The sequence below is a fragment of the Gopherus flavomarginatus genome, chromosome 1, assembly GCF_025201925.1.
Source record: "Gopherus flavomarginatus isolate rGopFla2 chromosome 1, rGopFla2.mat.asm, whole genome shotgun sequence".
NCBI classification, from domain to species: Eukaryota; Metazoa; Chordata; order Testudines; family Testudinidae; genus Gopherus; species Gopherus flavomarginatus.
In genome coordinates, this window is record NC_066617.1 from 207593601 (window position 1) to 207611970 (window position 18370).

General features: G+C 40.3%; 1 protein-coding gene across 8 annotated transcripts in view; it reads right to left on the bottom strand.

The window, feature by feature from the left end:
• DSCAM (DS cell adhesion molecule) overlaps positions 1–18370 on the bottom strand; it is a 680512-nt gene that overhangs the window by 227019 nt on the left and 435123 nt on the right. For 7 of the 8 annotated variants that reach the window (XM_050933241.1, XM_050933240.1, XM_050933242.1 and 4 more), the window contains exons 7-9: positions 16222–16518; positions 15123–15398; positions 2982–3260 (exon numbers count right to left, since the gene is read on the bottom strand). In XM_050933241.1, coding sequence (XP_050789198.1) covers positions 2982–3260; positions 15123–15398; positions 16222–16518 — 852 coding nt within the window. Of the gene's footprint in view, positions 1–2981; positions 3261–15122; positions 15399–16221; positions 16519–18370 lie in introns of those variants that run through there. The other variant, XM_050933265.1, reaches the window with a different exon arrangement.

An 18370-nucleotide genomic window follows, 5' to 3' on the forward strand; every position in this document is an offset into this window, starting at 1 on the left:
AGGCATTGGCACCCTGACAACAGGATTGTCTGGCTATGTAGACTCTCTCCTCCGGCCGTACGCTATCAGCACTCCCAGTAGGGGTGAAAGTAACTTAAAGGACTTACCGGTACACCGGAGTCCTTAGTGGGGGCATAGCCTCAACTGGAAGAGGCGTGACCTTTCAATATTAAAAGGCCCTGGGGCTCCAGCTGTGGCTCGGGGCGAATTATAGGGCCTGGGGCTCTGACCGCTGCTGAGCTCTGGGCCCTTTAAATCAGCCCGGGAGCCCTGACGCCCCTACCCTGGGGAGGCAGGGCTCCCATGGTGATTTAAAGGGCCCGGGGCTCCAGCTGCTGAGGGGAGCCGCGGGCCCTTTAAAGTGCTGCCCGAGCCCCGCTGCCGGAGCTCCCGCGCTGATTTAAAAGCCCCCTGGAGCCCTGGGCCCTTTAAATCATTGCCGGGGAAGCTGGTCCAGTCCGGCATGGCGTACCAGCTCTTGCTGGTATGCCATACCAGACTGTACTGGCTTACTTTCACCTCTGACTCCCAGCTATCTTCAAGACACCACTGACTTCCTGAGGAAACTAGAATCCATTGGTGATCTTCCAGAAAACACGATCCTGGCCATTATGAATGTAGAAGCCCTCTACATCAACATTCCACACAAAGATGGACTACAAGCTGTCAGGAACAGTATCCCTGATAAGTGTCATGGCAAACCTGGTGGCTGAACTTTGTGACATTGTCCTCACCCACAACTATTTCATATTTCGAGACAACGTATACTTTCAAGTCAGCAGCACTGCTATGTTTACCCTCATGGCCCCACAGTATGCCAATATTTTTATGGCTGACTTAGAACAATGCTTCCTCAGCTCTTGTCCCCTAACGCCCCTATCTACTTGTACTACATTGATGACATATTTATCATCGGAACCCATGAAAAAGAAGCCCTTGATGAATTCCACCACAATTTCAACAATTGCCATCCCACCATCAACCTCAGCCTGGATCAGTCAACACAAAAGATCCACTTCCTGGACACTACAGCGCTAATAAGTGATGGCCACATAAACACCACCCTATACCAGAAACCTACTGACCGCTATATTTACCTACATGCCTCCAGCTTTCATCTAGACCACATCACACGATCCATTGTCTACAACCAAGCTCCAAGATACAACATTTGCTCCAATCCCTCAGACAGAGAAAAACGCCTACAAGATCTCTACCAAGCATTCTTAAAACTACAATACCCACCTGCTGGAGTGAAGAAACAGATTGACAAAGCCAGAAGAATACCCAGAAGTCACCTACTACAGGACAGGCCCAACAAAGAAAGTAACAGAATGCCACTAGCCATCACCTTCAGCCCCCAACTAAAACCTCTTTAGCACATCATCAAGGATCTACAGTCTATCCTGAAGGATGATCCCTCACTTTCACAGATCTTGGGAGACAGGCCAGACCTCGCTAACAGACAGCACCCCCAACCTGAAGCAAATACTCATCAGCAGCCACACACCACACAATAAAACAAAAGAAAAACACTAACCCAGGAACTTATCCTTGCAACACGTCCCGTTGCCAACTCTGTCCACATATCTATTCAAGGGACACCATCATAAGACCTAATCACATCAGCCATGCCATCAGGGGCTCGTTCACCTGCACATCTACGATGTGATATATATCACCATGTGCCAGCGATACCCCTCTGCCACGTACATTGGTCAAACTGGATGGTCTCTACGCAAAACAATAAACGGACACAAATAAGATGTCAAGAATTATAACAGTTGGAGAACACTTCAATCTCCCTGGACACTCAATTACAGATCTAAAAGTCACAATTCTTCAACAACAAAAACTTCAAAAACAGACTCCAATGAGAAACTGCAGAACTGGAATGAATTTGCAAACTGGACACCATTAAATTAGGTTTGAATAAAGATGGGAGTGGATGGGTCATTACACAAACTAAAAACTATTTCCCCATGCTAATTCCCCCCCTACTGTTACTCACACCTTTTAGTTAACTGTTTGAAATGGGCCATCCTGATTATCACTACAAAAGTTTTTTTTTCTCCTGCTGATAATAGCCCACCTTAATTGATTAGTCTTTCTAGAGTTGGTATGGCAACCCCCGCCTTTTAATGTTCTCTGTATATATATATATATATATATATATATATCTTCCTACCATATTTTCTACTCCATGCATCTGATGAAGGGGGTTTTAGCCCATGAAATAAATAAATTTAGCCCATGCCCAAATAAATTTGTTAGTCTCTAAGGTGCCACAAATAATATTTTAAAAACTGATAAGCAGGAGGAAAAAATCATTCTCCTGCTAAAGGCAGTTCCTAGAAATTTTCATGTTCTCCGGTTTATTAGCATGATTTGTAGGAGATACTATTCTTCTAAATTAAAAATACGGAGAATCATACTAGAACACCACTAAAGGGAAACTAATATAATAGCAATTTAAATGCTTTGTTCCCAAAGGATGAGTGGGTTCGTGCTTCAAAATATTTTCCATAAATTAAATCCCGTGGCTCCCATCTGTGCCCTAATGCATTCCTTGGTTGCAGATTAGGTTCAAGGCTCAGTACTTTCAGAAAGAAAAAGTTATGTTTGTTTTTCTGCTTTATTGTTCTGTGTTTTTTAAAATGAAAGAATCATAGAATATCAGGGTTGGAAGGAACCTCAGGAGGTCATCTAGTCCAAATCCCACTCAAAGCAGGACCAACCCCCAGACAGATTTTTGCCCCCAGATCCCCAAATAGCCCTCTCAAGGACTGAGGTCTCAACCCTGGGTTTAGAAGGCTAATGCTCAAACCACTGAGATATCCCTCGCCCCAAAGAGGGGACTTGTCAGGCCTGTGGGATTACCATATATTCCACGATTTTATACCTCCATTAAACAATGATCATTTGGAAATATTGTTGACTTCTGTTTAATTGGTGCCCTTCAGACTAATTACATATCTTACCTCTCACAATTAATTGGCTTTGGCGCTCCACAGCTGCAGCGTCATTTCTAGCTATACAGGTATAATTCCCATTGTGCATCAGTGAAAGATTAAAAATCCTTAAGGAGCTGGTGAAATCAATGTTGTCAATGGTTACTCCAAGACTGGCTGGGATTGGCCTGCCATCCTTCTGCCAGGTGATTGTGATTGGCAAATCCCCTGAGACCACAACACATGGAACGAAGACTCGCTGTCCAATGGAGAACCTTGGAAACTCAAAAGGCTGGATGAAAGGTGGAACTGAAATGAAAAATTAAAAGAAAAAATTTATTGCAAATACAGTATAATTATGGAAAACACTGATAATTGTTGAAAAGAAAACTATCTTCAACCTGCCAGCTGGTATCTCGCATATGTAATAGTAATACAAAATAATAACTACATAGCAGTTTTTATCCAAGGATCTCAATATGATTTGCATTAATTAAATAAGCTTTACAGCACCTCTATGACGTAGGCATTATTTTCCCCATCTAACAGATGGATAAACTGAGGCGACAAGACCTTCAGAGATACTGATCACCTACAATTCCAACTGAAGTCAATGGCACCTATGAATGCTCAGCACCGCTTAAAATCAGACCATTACATCCTGATCCAGCAAGTTGTGTTTCCTGAAACATTCTCAGTAAGGCCTCCCGGAAAACAAAAATTCCATTTTGCAAAAAATCTTGAGGTTTCAGCATTTGGTGGTGTTATGCATTGGGACAAAAATTAAGATCTTTTAATTTTTTGTGTGAAAAATTAGAGCAAGAGAGAAACCCACCCCAGAACAGCCAAGGGTTAGAGCAGCCCCTTGGGAGGTGGGGGAGACCTATGTTCAAGTTCCTGCTCTCCTTAAGAGCAAGGACTTAAACTTGCGGGGTCTGACATCCCCGATGAGTGCCCAAGCCACCGGACTACTAGCTATTCTATGGTGTTTGGGTGTCTCTCCCTCTGTCTCAGTTCTATCTCTGACTTGAGAAACCTTCCCCACTAAAGTTTTATCAAAACTGATACCTTTCTTTGAAAAGTTTTGGTTCTGATGAAAAAGTGTTTTGTTGAAAAATTCCTCCTCAGACCTAGTTCTGAGCACCGTAGACTCTCATGGAAATCAAAGGAAATCAACGGTGCTAAGTATGCTCTGGGAAGATTCAGCACCTTGCAGAATCAGGTCTTATGAGATCCTCAAGAGGTATTTAGGCACCTACTGCCAATTGATTTCAATGAGAGTTAGGTGCCTAAATACCTTTGAGGATTTAGTCCTTAGTGACTTTCTGACATCACAGAATAAGTCTGGAATAGAATTTTGTGTTCTAACCATTAGACAACTCTGCAAACAGTTACTCACAACCATGTAATTATCCCTACTGTCTTCAAATGGGACTACTCAAATGCTTAAAGTTAAGCATATGCATAGGTATTTGCAAGATCAGAACCTTAGGGTGAAATTAATTTCTATGCACAAGAGCAGCAAAAGGTCTGTGCACCACTTCAGTCCCATGCAAGCCCTATTAAGAGGCCTAGTTCAACACATCATGTATTTATTAAGAAGGCTTAACTGGAATTAAACATTGTGCATGGGTCTTGCATCTGAGGGAAAAAATGAAGCACTTTGGGTTTAATATGTCAAAGACAATGATTTGTGTCTACCAATTAATCAGAGAAATAATAAATATGTGAAGTGCTGACATTAACTTCACCGATTTGTACAAGCTCTTATAATAGAATCATGGGACAGATGTCAGGAGACCAAAGAAAAAATAATTTGAATTTGGAAGCCCTGCTGTTGTTGATAGCAGAAATATTCTTGCAGGTAGCAGTGACAGTCCATACTGATCCAGTAAATTATAGTCAGATGTTGGCCATTGGAACAGTCCCAATTCCCATTCACGTAGATGACAAAAAAGGCTATACGCTAGAGTGTGGGTTAGGGTTCTTTGAATTGTTCTTTCTTCAACTTGTATTTTTGAGGTTGACATTTCCATAGTCGTGAAAATGGAGACAAAGAGGAACAAAGTACTGGCTTTCCCCCTTCCCCATTCAAAAAAGTCAAACCAGAGGACCCTGAAAATAATATAGCTTGAAGTAAAGATGCTAATTTAGGAGTACAGGCTCACATGCATGCAGAAAGTCACCTGACATTACTTGTCATGGCTTCCGAATCTAGCAAATATTTGATAGAGATTGCATTAAAGCCTGAAAGTATTAGATACACTGCACTAGACATCAGCAAAGCAGTTCAGACTGAACAGGGAATGTTTTTATGTAACATCTGAACTAATTTACACACATCTATACTTCCAGTTTCTTGCTGGGATCAGAAGCAGGCATATAGTCTGGGGCAATTTTTGGCTTTAGTACATGTGGAAAGTTCCAGAAACTTGCAAGAAAGACTTGTGTCATGAAATTCCCACCCTCATTTTGGCGATTCTGAAGGATCAAATTAACATTCAAATTTTTGAGCAACTTTTTGCAAGGTATTGAATTTAGCCTCTCCACCCCTTAACCTCTTGCATTATAATATGCAGGTTGAATTCACCACTATGTAGCAGTTTTCAGATGGAATTCAGAAAGTAGTTGTGAGATTTGAAGACCAGCACATTGTCTCTCCAAACAGGTTATTAGAGCCTAGATGAGACAGACCATTGTTTACTCCTGTTGTATAAACTTTAACATGCACGTAACCTATAGCGGTTTGGTGTCCTGGCAGGGAATATTTTTTAAAACCAATATGTTATTAGTGTCATTGCTTTGACCAATGTCAATATTTCAGGGACAACTCCTACTTGTTGCTAACAGCTAATCTGATATTATATTTGTATGCTTGAGTTGCTCAAGACAGCTTCAATGAGCTAACCTGAGCAGGTACGTCCTCGGAAAACAAATATACTTCACATCTCAAGAACCCAATGACACACAACAAAAAATCATTATGCAAAATATGTCCCAATATTTCTAAAATAAAGTGGCTATAAGAGAGAGATTTCTGATTGAATAAATACAATTTGTACAAAGGCTGCATCCATCCCCAACTAAAGAAACAATTTCATTTCTTTCAAAAAATACAAGGCCCACCTTACCACTGTATTACTCCAGTTTTATGCTGGTATAACTGCAGTTATACTGGTGTGTAACACAGGGCCATATAGTACTGTTAGACATACAGACAAGTATACTATAACAAATACTTCAAAAATTGTGTTGCTAAAATGTACTCCTATAACAAACATTCTTTCCTGTTTGGCAAAAGCCTGGACTTCAGCAAACAGGTCTCCAGAGCCTGTAGGCTTTTTCCCATTTGCTCAGTGGATTGTTTTTCCACTCCCACGGTAAGAAAGAAAGCATTGGGTAGGACAAGGAAAGACCCAGTGAAGAGTATGCCTGGGGTAAAACTGCAAATTTCAGCTCTTGTAATGTTTTAGGAATGCTGAAGCTAAGAGCACTTATTTTATTTAAGAAGAGGATCACTAGTGAGGCTCACTAGTGCAGAAAGGTTCAAATTATGTCTCCTTGCCCCAGCAAGTGCACCTGTGAGAGATTTATTTGATTACCTTCAGTTTTCACCACTGCCTTCCATTAGGAGAGAAGCAGCTTTAATTTCTTGGCCAAAGGTCCATAGCAACCTTGTTGGAGAAAATTGCTGAGGGGATTCATTGAAACAGCACATCCTCCAACTAATCTGTCTTTGCAATCTTCCCTGTGAGCATTACCACCCTCACCCCCTGCAGTCCCCCACAGTGAAATTGAGGTTGTTGTCACTTTATGTCACTGTTCCTTAGTGGATTTTTCTGCAGCATGCGAACAGAAACACCTACATCAATGGCTTCTGACATACCCTTTCACAGGGTACAGAGTGAGCTCCCCTTCCCAGACTGGTCTAGATCCCTTGGCTGATACAAATAATGGCCTGACCCTCATCAACTTGTTCTGCCCCTTTGGGACGCTTACTCACCTCCATTTGCACTGGATTCACTTAGTTTTTATGCATTGAGAGTGCAAGGATCAGGACAGTGTCTGGGCTTTGTGCAGACACCCAGGACTAGCCACAGTTGAGCTCTTTGTAAATTTCCTGAACAATATCTGGTTTCTCCTAAACAGTTTCATCAGTTGTGTGTAACTAGGTGCAGAATCCAACTTAGTCACTTGAGCATTAGACTTTCAATTGTCTGCCCCTTACTGCAGCATATTGAACCTTATCAGCAGGGATTATCATTCATCAAAATATTTATTCCAAGCTGAAAAGGGTGACCAAATAAACAGACTAGACATCTGCTAACATTACATCTGCTAATGACATTTATTGATCTGAACTACTGTCTCCGTATGTCCTGGGTTCATTGCTAAGTGTTAATCTAGCCTGTCCTGAAAAAGGAGAAACAATATTCTAAAAGCCTTTGCTAAGCAGCTGCATAAAAAAGGGGATGGGGGCTGATCTGTGTGATTCTATTGCTGTACAAAGACACTCATTTATCAGAGTACTGTATCATAGTATATTCTTCACTTCTATGCCAATGACATATATATAAAGTACCCCTCTCCCCCAGAATACCCAACCCTACATTAAAAATATTGCAAAAATCAAGCACTCAGAAATTAGGAAATGCAAGTTGGTTTACATAGATTCTAAGGCCAGAAGGGGCCATTATGAATGCCTAGTTTAACCTCCCACATAACACAAGTTACAGTTTTTCACCCAGTCATTCCTTCGTTGAACTGTGGTTGAGCTGGACTATATACTTTAAAGAGACATCAATCTTGATTTGAAGATCTCAGTTGATACAGAATCCAACATGTTCCTTGGTAAATTGTCCGATGGGTAATTACCTTCACTGTTAAACATTTGTACCTTAGCTCTAGCCTGAATGTATCTAATATCAGCTTCCAACCATTGAGTCTTACTATGCCTTTGTCTGCACAGGGAACTAACTTTTTCCACAGTTTGGGCCTTAGCTACACTAGAGATTGCCTCTCTCCTCATGTTATATGTTTGAAGTTGAGATTTACTAAAAGTCTTGAGCTAAGAGCCACCGATGTAAGTGAGAGGGGACTACTGGCAGGATGATTTTAAAGAAGGACCACTGACTCTCAAATTGACTCCTGCAACTACTTTGACAGACATACTGGTTTCACACCAACTCCCCTGCTATCATAATTCCAGAATTACACCCAGGCAGTTGGTTTTACATCCACTTTTCCATTATCATAATCCTGATTTTATAATCTTACATATATGTGTGTACACATATATAATATTCATATGTAGGCACACAACATACTATATATATCATACACATATACCAGCCATAACCCTCAAATAAATGAGTAGGAGTCAGTTATTAGAGAAGAAACACCCTGATATAATTCCTCTATCAGGTCTGCAGGAGGTAAGGTGGTGTAACTTCAGTGGGAGGTAGTGGGAAGGTCTCTAAATTACAGAGATAGATAAGCTTTATGAAATCAGTGACATCACTTTTGAACATTGCATTTTTTTAAAACTGTGCTGCATCGTCCTCTCTCTCTCTGACTTCTTTTTCAATTAATTTCAGTAAGGGAAATGAAAAATTCCCTCAAACAAGGGAAATTCAAATGCAAAGAACTTAAACCAAAACAAACGAAAACTCTGCATTAACATGGCCTTAAGGGTAGAGGTGGATGACATTTTTCAGACAGTGATAGTTGTGCTTTCCTTAATGCTGTCGGCTCAGTGGTTAGCGCACTCACCTGGGATATAGAAAACCCAGGTTTAAGACCCTGTATCTCATATCCAAGATGAGTAACTTAGCCACTGGACTATTGGCTGTGTGGGAGTAGCACTCTCTCTCTCTCTCTTTCACAAGAAATTCCAAACTGGTCTTGAGTAAAGTTTAATCAAAACCGCTATGTTTCTGTGCCCAGTTTGATGAATTAGCATTTTTTGACAAAAAAACTATTTTGTCAAAAAATTCCCAACCAGCTCTACTATTCCTGTAGACATAAATACAATACATTTCATAAAGATTTATCAAACCAAAATTAATGTCATACTTTTCTATTTGCATTAAAGAACAGTACACAAAATATTTTGTTACATACTTGTACATCACTAATTCTCCATCACAAATACAGTCATAGCAACGCAACAGCTTCCACATCTATTTCTCAGTGGTGCCATTGTTTGCATTTTTGGAAGCAAAATAATCAGAAGTACATAGCAGGACAGATATATTGTCTACTGCAGGACTCAGGATACATGTCACATTTGTGTTTTTTTATTAATGGAATTCAGCAACCTCTACACTGCGTTAATGCACATAAAACAATTTTAAAATGTTGAGATGTGAATTTGAAAGGTTCCCACAGAAGGTATTTCATGTGAACATAGCAATAAGAGCAGCAAGGTTGCCAATTAATATAGATGGTACTCCAAAATATTAAAAAAAAGAAACAGTACCAGGAAGGGGAATCAGAGCTGATTTGCACCTGGCACATGCAATGGACATATCCACCAACTTTCACCTGACAAGACAGCACAAACTGTTTCCTTGCTTTGTTGAAAAGTATTAGACTATAGTGAAGTTGCAAAGCGTATCAGCAAAGAGAGGACACAGTGTAGGGCTATCTTATCATATAGTGTTTTCTCAAGTCTATACAAGGTTAAAATATCATTTCACGCAAACTGTGTATTTAAGCTGCTCAGGCCTCAATGCCTTGTCTCAGCTCACTTACAGCAGAGGCTAGGAAGGATATCAAAGCTAAAAATGTTTCTCACCCCAAACCTTGCAACACTAGTCTCACTAGTGCAGAAATGGAGTAAGGCCTTCCTTATGTACATTCATGCAACAAAGCTCATATTTACTGTCAGATATATACTAATGATTGAACCAAGCATGAAAGAACTAGCAGATTGTTTGATGAAAGTATAAAGAGATCCATAGGATCCTTGCAAGATTCTAGTTTTCTCCTTTCATGCCTATATAGTTTTCATTTTCTAAAGCAACCTCCCATGCTCCGATCTGCAATGCAAATCAATGGGCACCATTTTATTTATTAATTAGAGAAAAACAGACATTTCCCAAGAAAGGCAAAGAGGAGCTATTAAGACAGTTGTAACATAAAATACCTTAGAAATAGCCCATAATTGGCCTTCCCGTTACCAGAGAAGAAACCCTCTAATATAATTCTTTTATAAGGTTTACAAAAAGTAAGGTTATGCAACTTCCTCTAAACCATAGACATAAATAAACTCTATGGAATCAGTGATATTACATTTTAACACTGCATTTGTTTAATGATGCTGTCTCCTTCACTCTCTTGGGCTTCTTTTTCAATTTGTTTCAGTAAGAGAAACGTGAATGAGAGCAGGCTGTTCAGCTGGGAAGCATCTCCTATGAGACTGACCCAAAAAATCACCACTTAGTTCTGATGGGTTTTACTATAGCTTGAATATATAATAATAATTTTGATCTCACCATTTGAAGGGTTAATTTTTCAACAATATGTTTCAAAAAAATATAACTATATATATATACACACACACATACACACACCCTGTATTCAATTACTTTAACTGTCTGGGCTGTAATTGTCCATGCTGTGTGTCTGCCATGGGCTGACATTTTTTTGAAAATTTCAGCCACAACCGTTTGGCTGTTTCCAAAACAAGGTTGGAGGAAAATACATTGTTATGCTCATGTAAACCATTCTAATAATCTTTCCTTCAAGAAGCTCTCGTACTCCCATGCTTTAGGGCAGGGACTTCAAATTTGTCAGGGAGGTGGCTTTTGTGCCAGGGACGTGTCCTTCACTATCCCTGAAAAAAAGCCATCCGCAGCTGGCCAAGTTATGACTTTTTGAAAAATCACAGTTCACACATGCTCAATAGAGACTTGCTAGAACGTCACAGCTAAAAACTCCAGAAATTCCATCTGCACTCAGCATGCTCCAGCTTGGCTTCCAGTGGCGGGGGGAGGGAGCAGAACTTTCCCGCAATTGCTGTGGACAGCTGTGAGTGGATTGGGAACAGGCATCAGAAATGACAGCAGGGAGCCTGTCTCTCTTGTGCTCTCAGTGTTCCCTTGTCACAGTTCTCGGGCTGATGATGGGTGCTTCCTACTGGACGGGCACTGAAAAGTCCTCAGGGTGCCTCCCTCTGCCTAAAGAGGAGTCCCTAGGATTTCTGGGGATGGAGTTCTTGGCTCCCACTCCCCTAGTCCATTTTGTCTGTTCTCAGCTTATCTAATCCCAAAAGGAGTAGAGAGTAGCAGCACCAAGCAACTAATCAGCTTGCCTTGGGGCTTGCTGGACCTATCTTACCTGGCTGGTATAACTGGGTCACTGTCTCCTTGTAAGCACCTGGGGCAGGGGATGGTAAATGGACTTCCCAAGGAAAGTTCCCATGAAGGTTTCCAGGAGTCTCCTCTGGGAAGTGTAGAGTTGCCATATGCTCTTTCCCACAGTTGCCCAGCAGCTACTGGGAACTTCCTGTTTTTAAGTCTTTATTCCACCCTTGACTTGATTGACAGAGCCAGAGAGATGGGGCTAGCCTTGCCCACAGCAACTCTTTAAACTCTTCATCACCAGTGCGGGGTTTATACACCCTGTCATAGCCCATTTTGGGTCCAGCCAATATGGAGGAGCAAGCTGCCCAATTCAAATGCAGAGGGAACAAGAGCTGTACCCAGGGGGTGAGGGAAAACTGAAAATGGTTGGACAAGGAGACTGGGATGGGGAGCTCAGAGAGGGAGACTGGACTGAAAAGCCTGTGGAGCAGAGACTGGGACTGACAGGGTGAAGAGAATGGAACTGGAAGGAGGACACAGGTGAGGAAGCGATAGGACTGAAACAAGGACAGGTTGGACAGGACAGAGCAGAATGGGTCAAGTTTGGGAGGAATGAGCAGAAGAGTCTGTGCAAACAGGAGAACCACCCTTTAGTTCAAGAGACAGTGGATCTATGCAGTGGATCTAAAAGTTACAACTCTGTTGATCACCTATGATCAATATGATGCCATAGGATAGAATTTTTATGTTTGCAATTTGCTTTATTAAAAAGCCAGGAACTTACCCACAAACAGCTATATTGAAGAAATATTAAGGTGGCAAAGGCAAGCACTCACAAGTTAGGAAATGCCAGAATTGAGGTTGGCTGTGCAAATGAAATGGATGGAATGTAAGGGCCTGTGATATACAGAGGGTCAGACTAGATGATTTAATGGTCCCTTCAGGCCTTAAACTCTATGAAACTATTTCAAGATATTTGAATTCATGTATAGAAGCTGTTCCACATTTTGTATTTTTCAGTATCAGACATAACAGTGTCAGTCTGAATTATAGAGGAAAAGATAGCACACTAAAATTATAATAGTTTACATTATATTTTCAAGCAATAGGAAAATACTGACTGTTGTTAACTGCTAACGCTCCAAGGAACTATATATAATATGCAGGATAAAAATCTGTATGTAGTTATTAATTATTGCTACAAAAATGTGTAGATGTCCAGAATAATTTACGGCAGTGCTGGACTACAGCTAAAATATATAACAACTAATTAAAATTTGTTCAGATTTGACGAGACAACAGAATAAAGCCCATTTTTGGAATCTTGTATTTAATGTAAAAATAATTTGTTAGGATACGGATATAGCTAGTTTATTTTTTTAAATATCTCACTCTTGTCAAGATAAATTAAAAGCCTCTGAATCGTTTGAGACTTTCAGAGAGAGGCAGTCAAGTTTGAAATCTGTTATCCACTGGAAGTCAAAATGCCACCCACCCACCTTAATGGGTGGGGGAACTTAATGGGGCTGGTGGTGAAGGAAGGGAGCTCCAGCAGTGAGGGTGGGAGACACATTGAGAGACACCAGTTACCTCCTCTCCCCCCTGGAATATCTGGCACCCATTGGCCAGCTAGGGGGGGGAAGGACAATGTTTGGCTGACATCCCCCAACTCCAGGAATTTAACCTGAAGCCTGGGCAATGTGAGGCCTCTTTCATCTCCATTCCATCAGCCCCATCGTCCTACCTACCCGGAGCAAAGAATGGGAATCCAGTCTGGCAGATGCTTTGGGTCTAGCTTTTCACATATTGAGGGTCAGGAAGGAATTTTTTCTTCCATATGACCCATTGGCAGAGGCCTGGAGAGATTTTTTGCCTTCCTCACAGCACCTTGGAGCCACAGTAGGTTAAGCAGGAAAGTACTTGCTAACTGAGATACCTGGTTGAGTTATTAATTCATCAAACTTGTGGCCGGTTTCCAGTGCCATTAAAAAGATAAAGTGAATGGTTCCCAGAGGTAAAAGACATGGGATTGTGCTGATTGGTCTTGGGCTAATGGGATAGGGTAAGACCTGGTGGCACTCAGGGGCCAAGGTCCCCACCTTCTGCCTCTATCCCCCTAATAGGGGCAGGGTTGTTAGGACTCAGAGCCTGCTGAGTCCTGGGGGGTTAGGCTGAGGAAATCCTACCCCAAGTTACAGGTTTCCTGTAACTGCTGTAATGGAACCACTTAAATGCCTGGTACAGGAGACCAGGAGTGATGGGTGGATGGCATCCCTCCCCTGTGTTAAAGTTTAATAAAAGTCATAATATTAAAATACATCCACGTGTCTGAATCTAAAGCACCAAATCACTTTCAGAATGTTTGTGAAACGTTGTGTTTTGGTCTAGATATCTGAATTGTATTGGTATGGCACCAAGGCTTTTCTTTACAAACATAGTCAGAGCACTCCCGTCTACATCTGATTATATTAGCTGTCATAAGCACTTGAAGAATGATATAATTAAAAGATGGCATTCTCAGCAAGAGGAACAGTAGAGATCATATCAGCACAATCACTAATTTAACATTCATTTTCACAGAGATGCACCAACGGCAGTTTTGCAAGACTATTACGGTGACAGACAGGATAGAGCATATGATAAAAAGTTGCAGTGTTAGCAGCTTTTTATAACAGATTGCATGGAACAGTGCCCCTTCTGGGCTAAAGAACATGATAGGTCATTCCTTGAAGGGTTTGCAGTACTGCTGCTTACAAGCTAATCCCTCCATCCCTTCAAGTAATAAGCAATTAACATAATTCTAGAATGAAAACAAGAAAAAAAAGCATAGAAATGTCCTTAGTATGTTATCTAAGGCCTGACACATATTAATCAAAGAAAAATGCAAAAGGATAGAAAAGCTTTTGAACAAAATCATAAGGGGAAAATGTACTTCAGTTCTTCCTGTAGGCTTATGTGAAATGAACTTGTTAGTCATCTTGGATGGGAGACTGTACCACACCGCAGTACAACCTAGTTTTGAACAATCAGGCATAATGAGCACTTTTGTGCTTTTTATCTTTAATGTCTTTGTGTATGGTCTGGATGCAACGCTTGGAAATTATCATCATCTACTTCTGAATGTTTATATATCAGTTTCCACATCCTTGTACGGGAACTTTTGTACTGATTTCAAACATCATGTTCCAAACTACAGGTCATGTAACATTAAAATGAACTTAGAGAAATGGCTCTCTCTTTAAAGCATCAATATCTCCCTGAAAAAACACAATTCCTTTTTTTTTTTAAATCAAGCATAATTAATTTAGCTCTTGAATCTGTTTACTGGAGAAAAAGGAGAAATAGTCACAATTCATAACTAACAAAACCTCATTGCATTTTCTAGCAGCTGAAAAATAACTAGGTTGCAAAACTGACTTTAGTCATCAAGAAGAGAAAATGACCAATAAAACTTCAATGGAGGTAACATTGAGTGACTCATTCTCAGCCACTGAGTCATCTCATAAGAAAACAAAGGATTACATTCCATGCTCTTTAGTGTTCAGTTTTTAGAAGCACTCGAGTCCTCCTCATCATATAAGGCCAGATTTCCCAGACTTACTCATGGTGAGCAGTACCTTACTATGCAAGTAGTCCCACTAAAGTCAACAGGACAAGGCACAATTCAATGAGAGCAAGTATGGTACAATATGATATCTGTAGATGACCATTGGTTATATATCATGCCTACAAAAAAAAAGCAGATTAACTGTCCTGTTGCTTATTTTCTAATCACCTGTACAATTTTACATGTGTGGATTCTTGTACTGATTAAAAACCATCTGGCCATTAGCTTAGCTTTATATTTCAATATAAACATTACCTTTTACAGTCACATGTACACTCTGGCTTGTAGACAGCTGGGGTTGAACCAGAACATTGCATGTATATTCCCCCTCATCCACTTCCTTCTGCACATCTGAGAGTTTCAGAGTTCCATTGTTTTCGAATGCTACTTGGCGATGGTTAAAAGGAAGCAGGTCAGAGTTCTTGTACCATTTAATGGAGTAATATGGATAGCCAATCACACGGCAATGTATATAGGTGTCCCGTCCTGCTATTGCTGTGATATTTTTCATTGGACGGATGCTTGCTGGGCCTGGAAAAGTACAAAGAAACCCTTGAAAATAATTTAAGGGCATACTTGCTAGAGGAAATATTCATTTTTTGCTGATGATATAAATGTTTACAACATCCATTAATGTAGCCTGCATAACATTTCTTCTTAACATTTGACAGTTTTTGCTTTTAGGAACCACTTAAGCAGTCTCCCTAATCTTTATGTGCTCTAGTTTCTCTCACCCTACAGCATACGTTCTAATTAGGGCTGTGGTATATGTTTGTATTATTGAATACTTGTCTGATAAAATCTTTGCTGCATTACAAATTAAAGGCTAGGGAATGATTCAATTAAATGTCAAATACTAAAATGTATGCTAAGCTAGAATCCTGTTACACATGAGAACATTGACAAAGTTAGCATTCATTCTGATGTATATAAAATATAATATCATGAGGATGGGCATTATGCCATGTAGAACTACAAGTTCAAGGTAACGTACTATGTGCATGAGTAATTACAATGAATGTAGGACAACTAAAGGAGGAGAGGAAATAAGAAACATATGCATGCAAAAACTAAAATAGGAAAACATATTAGTGAGGACACTAACCCTCATGCTTGAGGAAGGTAAGTTTAGGGAAAGAGATTGTATAAGCTGATTTCACAAGCCAAAGAGGGAAGTGGCCTTCCAACCATAACCATACAACAGAGTTTCTAGAGGGGGTTGAGGGAGGTGTGAAGATGGGACAACCACAGTATGTCTGTTTTGGCATTCCAAGATTCAGACCAGTGCATGCAACAATCTTCTCCACTACAATGAGTTATGTGTGTTTTTTTGAGGAGCTGATTTGACAAGCACCTCTTACGTTTATTCGAGCCTGGTACAGGATGACTCCAGCAGAGTTGTTGGCAGTACAGCGATAGACTCCGCCATCTCGAACTTGAGTGTTAGAGATATTCAGGTAGCTGACCACATTGCCCTCAGAGGTGATAATCTGGCTGATACGGTGATTACCATCTTTGATTATGGGATCTTCATCTAGTGTCCAGGTGACTGTAGGCAGAGGAGTCCCCTTCACATTGCACATAAGGGAGATAGGCTCTCCTGGACTCACCACTTTCTCACTGAAGGCAGAAATGATTTTGGGAGTTCCATCTGAAGAGGAAACGGAAAGCAAATGAACAGCATGTATGCACAATAAAACTGCTCTCATTACCTTTGTTTAGCCCATAAACCAAGAATTCTGAAAGGGACGCTAACCCTCATCCTTCAGGAACATAAGCCAACTTCTAATTAATGAAGTTTAGGAAGGATTTTTCCCGTGGACAGCTTATCTAATAACTGCTTACTGCAGGATTTCTTTTGCACCTTCCTCTGAAGTTTCAAGTACTGACCACTGTTGGAGAGATGATACTGGACTAGATGGACCATTGGTTTGTTCTAATATAGCAATTCCCATGTTCCTGAGAAAAACGCTTGGACATCATAGGAAATTGAGAAGCCAAAGAAGTAGAGTGTAAGCCTAAAATGGGGTTTGGGGATATACTTATAATATATTTCAGTTCCTTTGAAAGTTAAGGACAAATAATGTTGACCAAAGCCAGGCATAATTTGTGTATGCTAATTCCACATATTTCTGCCAGTTCAGTTCAGTCCTGCAATATCTTTTTTTTACCAGTATTAAAATAAGCCTTTTCCATATACAAATTGCTACTCATGCTGATGATGACATTTTTTGAGGTAGCTCAGTGTTGTACACAAATCTACCAAGGTAGAGAGGACAACAAATACATTTTCTTGTGACCCATTCACAATTTAACCAGAGTCTCCAAGGTGCAAGTGAGAAAAGAAAAGGTAAGGATTTTCAAAGTATGGAGTAGAATTAAATTATTCTCTAACAGGATAGCACAGAAGAGTAATGGTTTTAACAAAAATGACACCCTAATATTATTTAGAAGGTTCTTTCTCAGATTTTGCAATACAGTACACTCTTTCTGTTGTTCTTTTTTAAATTACAGTATACTTTAAGAGTGGTGTTTAGAATGGATTTAAATATAACTGGGAGTAAGAATGCATCTGGTTCAGCTCATAATATGTAGGAAGCAGTCTAGTAAGAGGTTTAGAAAACAATTCTGTATGCCATTGTCTGGATCTAATGCATAGTGGGGCCAGCCAATTAGTTTTAAAGTTGAGAAAATATTAGCATCAGCAAAGACTATAAGAGGGTGGTTTAATCACAGTATAAAAAATGGCTTAAACCTCTTGAAAACCCCTCTCTTTCCACCCAGTGGGCTTTTCCCTATGGGAATAACATTTTAATTCCATACAAGATGTAATGGGGAAGGACATCAGTGACAAGCATCAGTAACTCTAATGTTGTGAGAGAATAGGTAGTGCACTCTGCACATTTCATGGAGGCTCAGACCAGCATAATGCCATTGGAAATAGCCTCTCCTTACCTAGTAATCTCAACATGGGATCACACAGCAAACTGAGGGAGATCTTGTGATGTGTGTGAAGCTTGAATTGCTATCCCCACAAAATGGGCTGAATCTCAGCAGGATTAAAAAAAAGAAAAAAAGTACAGCAGTGTTCTCTCTCCCCAGCACAATCACCTAAGAGCATCAAAATTATCATTTTCAGTACATTGAAACACCTATATTTCAGCAGGGACATTAGGTTGGGTTTCTTATATATTTTTTCTCTCTCCCTCTTTCTTTGTTCTTGTCCTATTGGATGCGTGACAGAGTATTTAAAATTTCTTTCTTCATCTCTGACTCTCTCTCTCTTCCTTTCCTTTTCCATGCATTCGCACTGTCATCTCTCACAAGACAAAAAAGCTATCGGCTTTTTATCCTGAATGGAAACTGACACACGACAAATAAATCAGTGAGTGTGCTCAGTATGCACCTCTGCCCTTTTTTTATTCAAGTGACAGGCTTTTCTGGAGATGAAAGCAGACATTATTTTCCCAGCAAGACCGAGTGTCTTTGAAATCCTTCCTGCT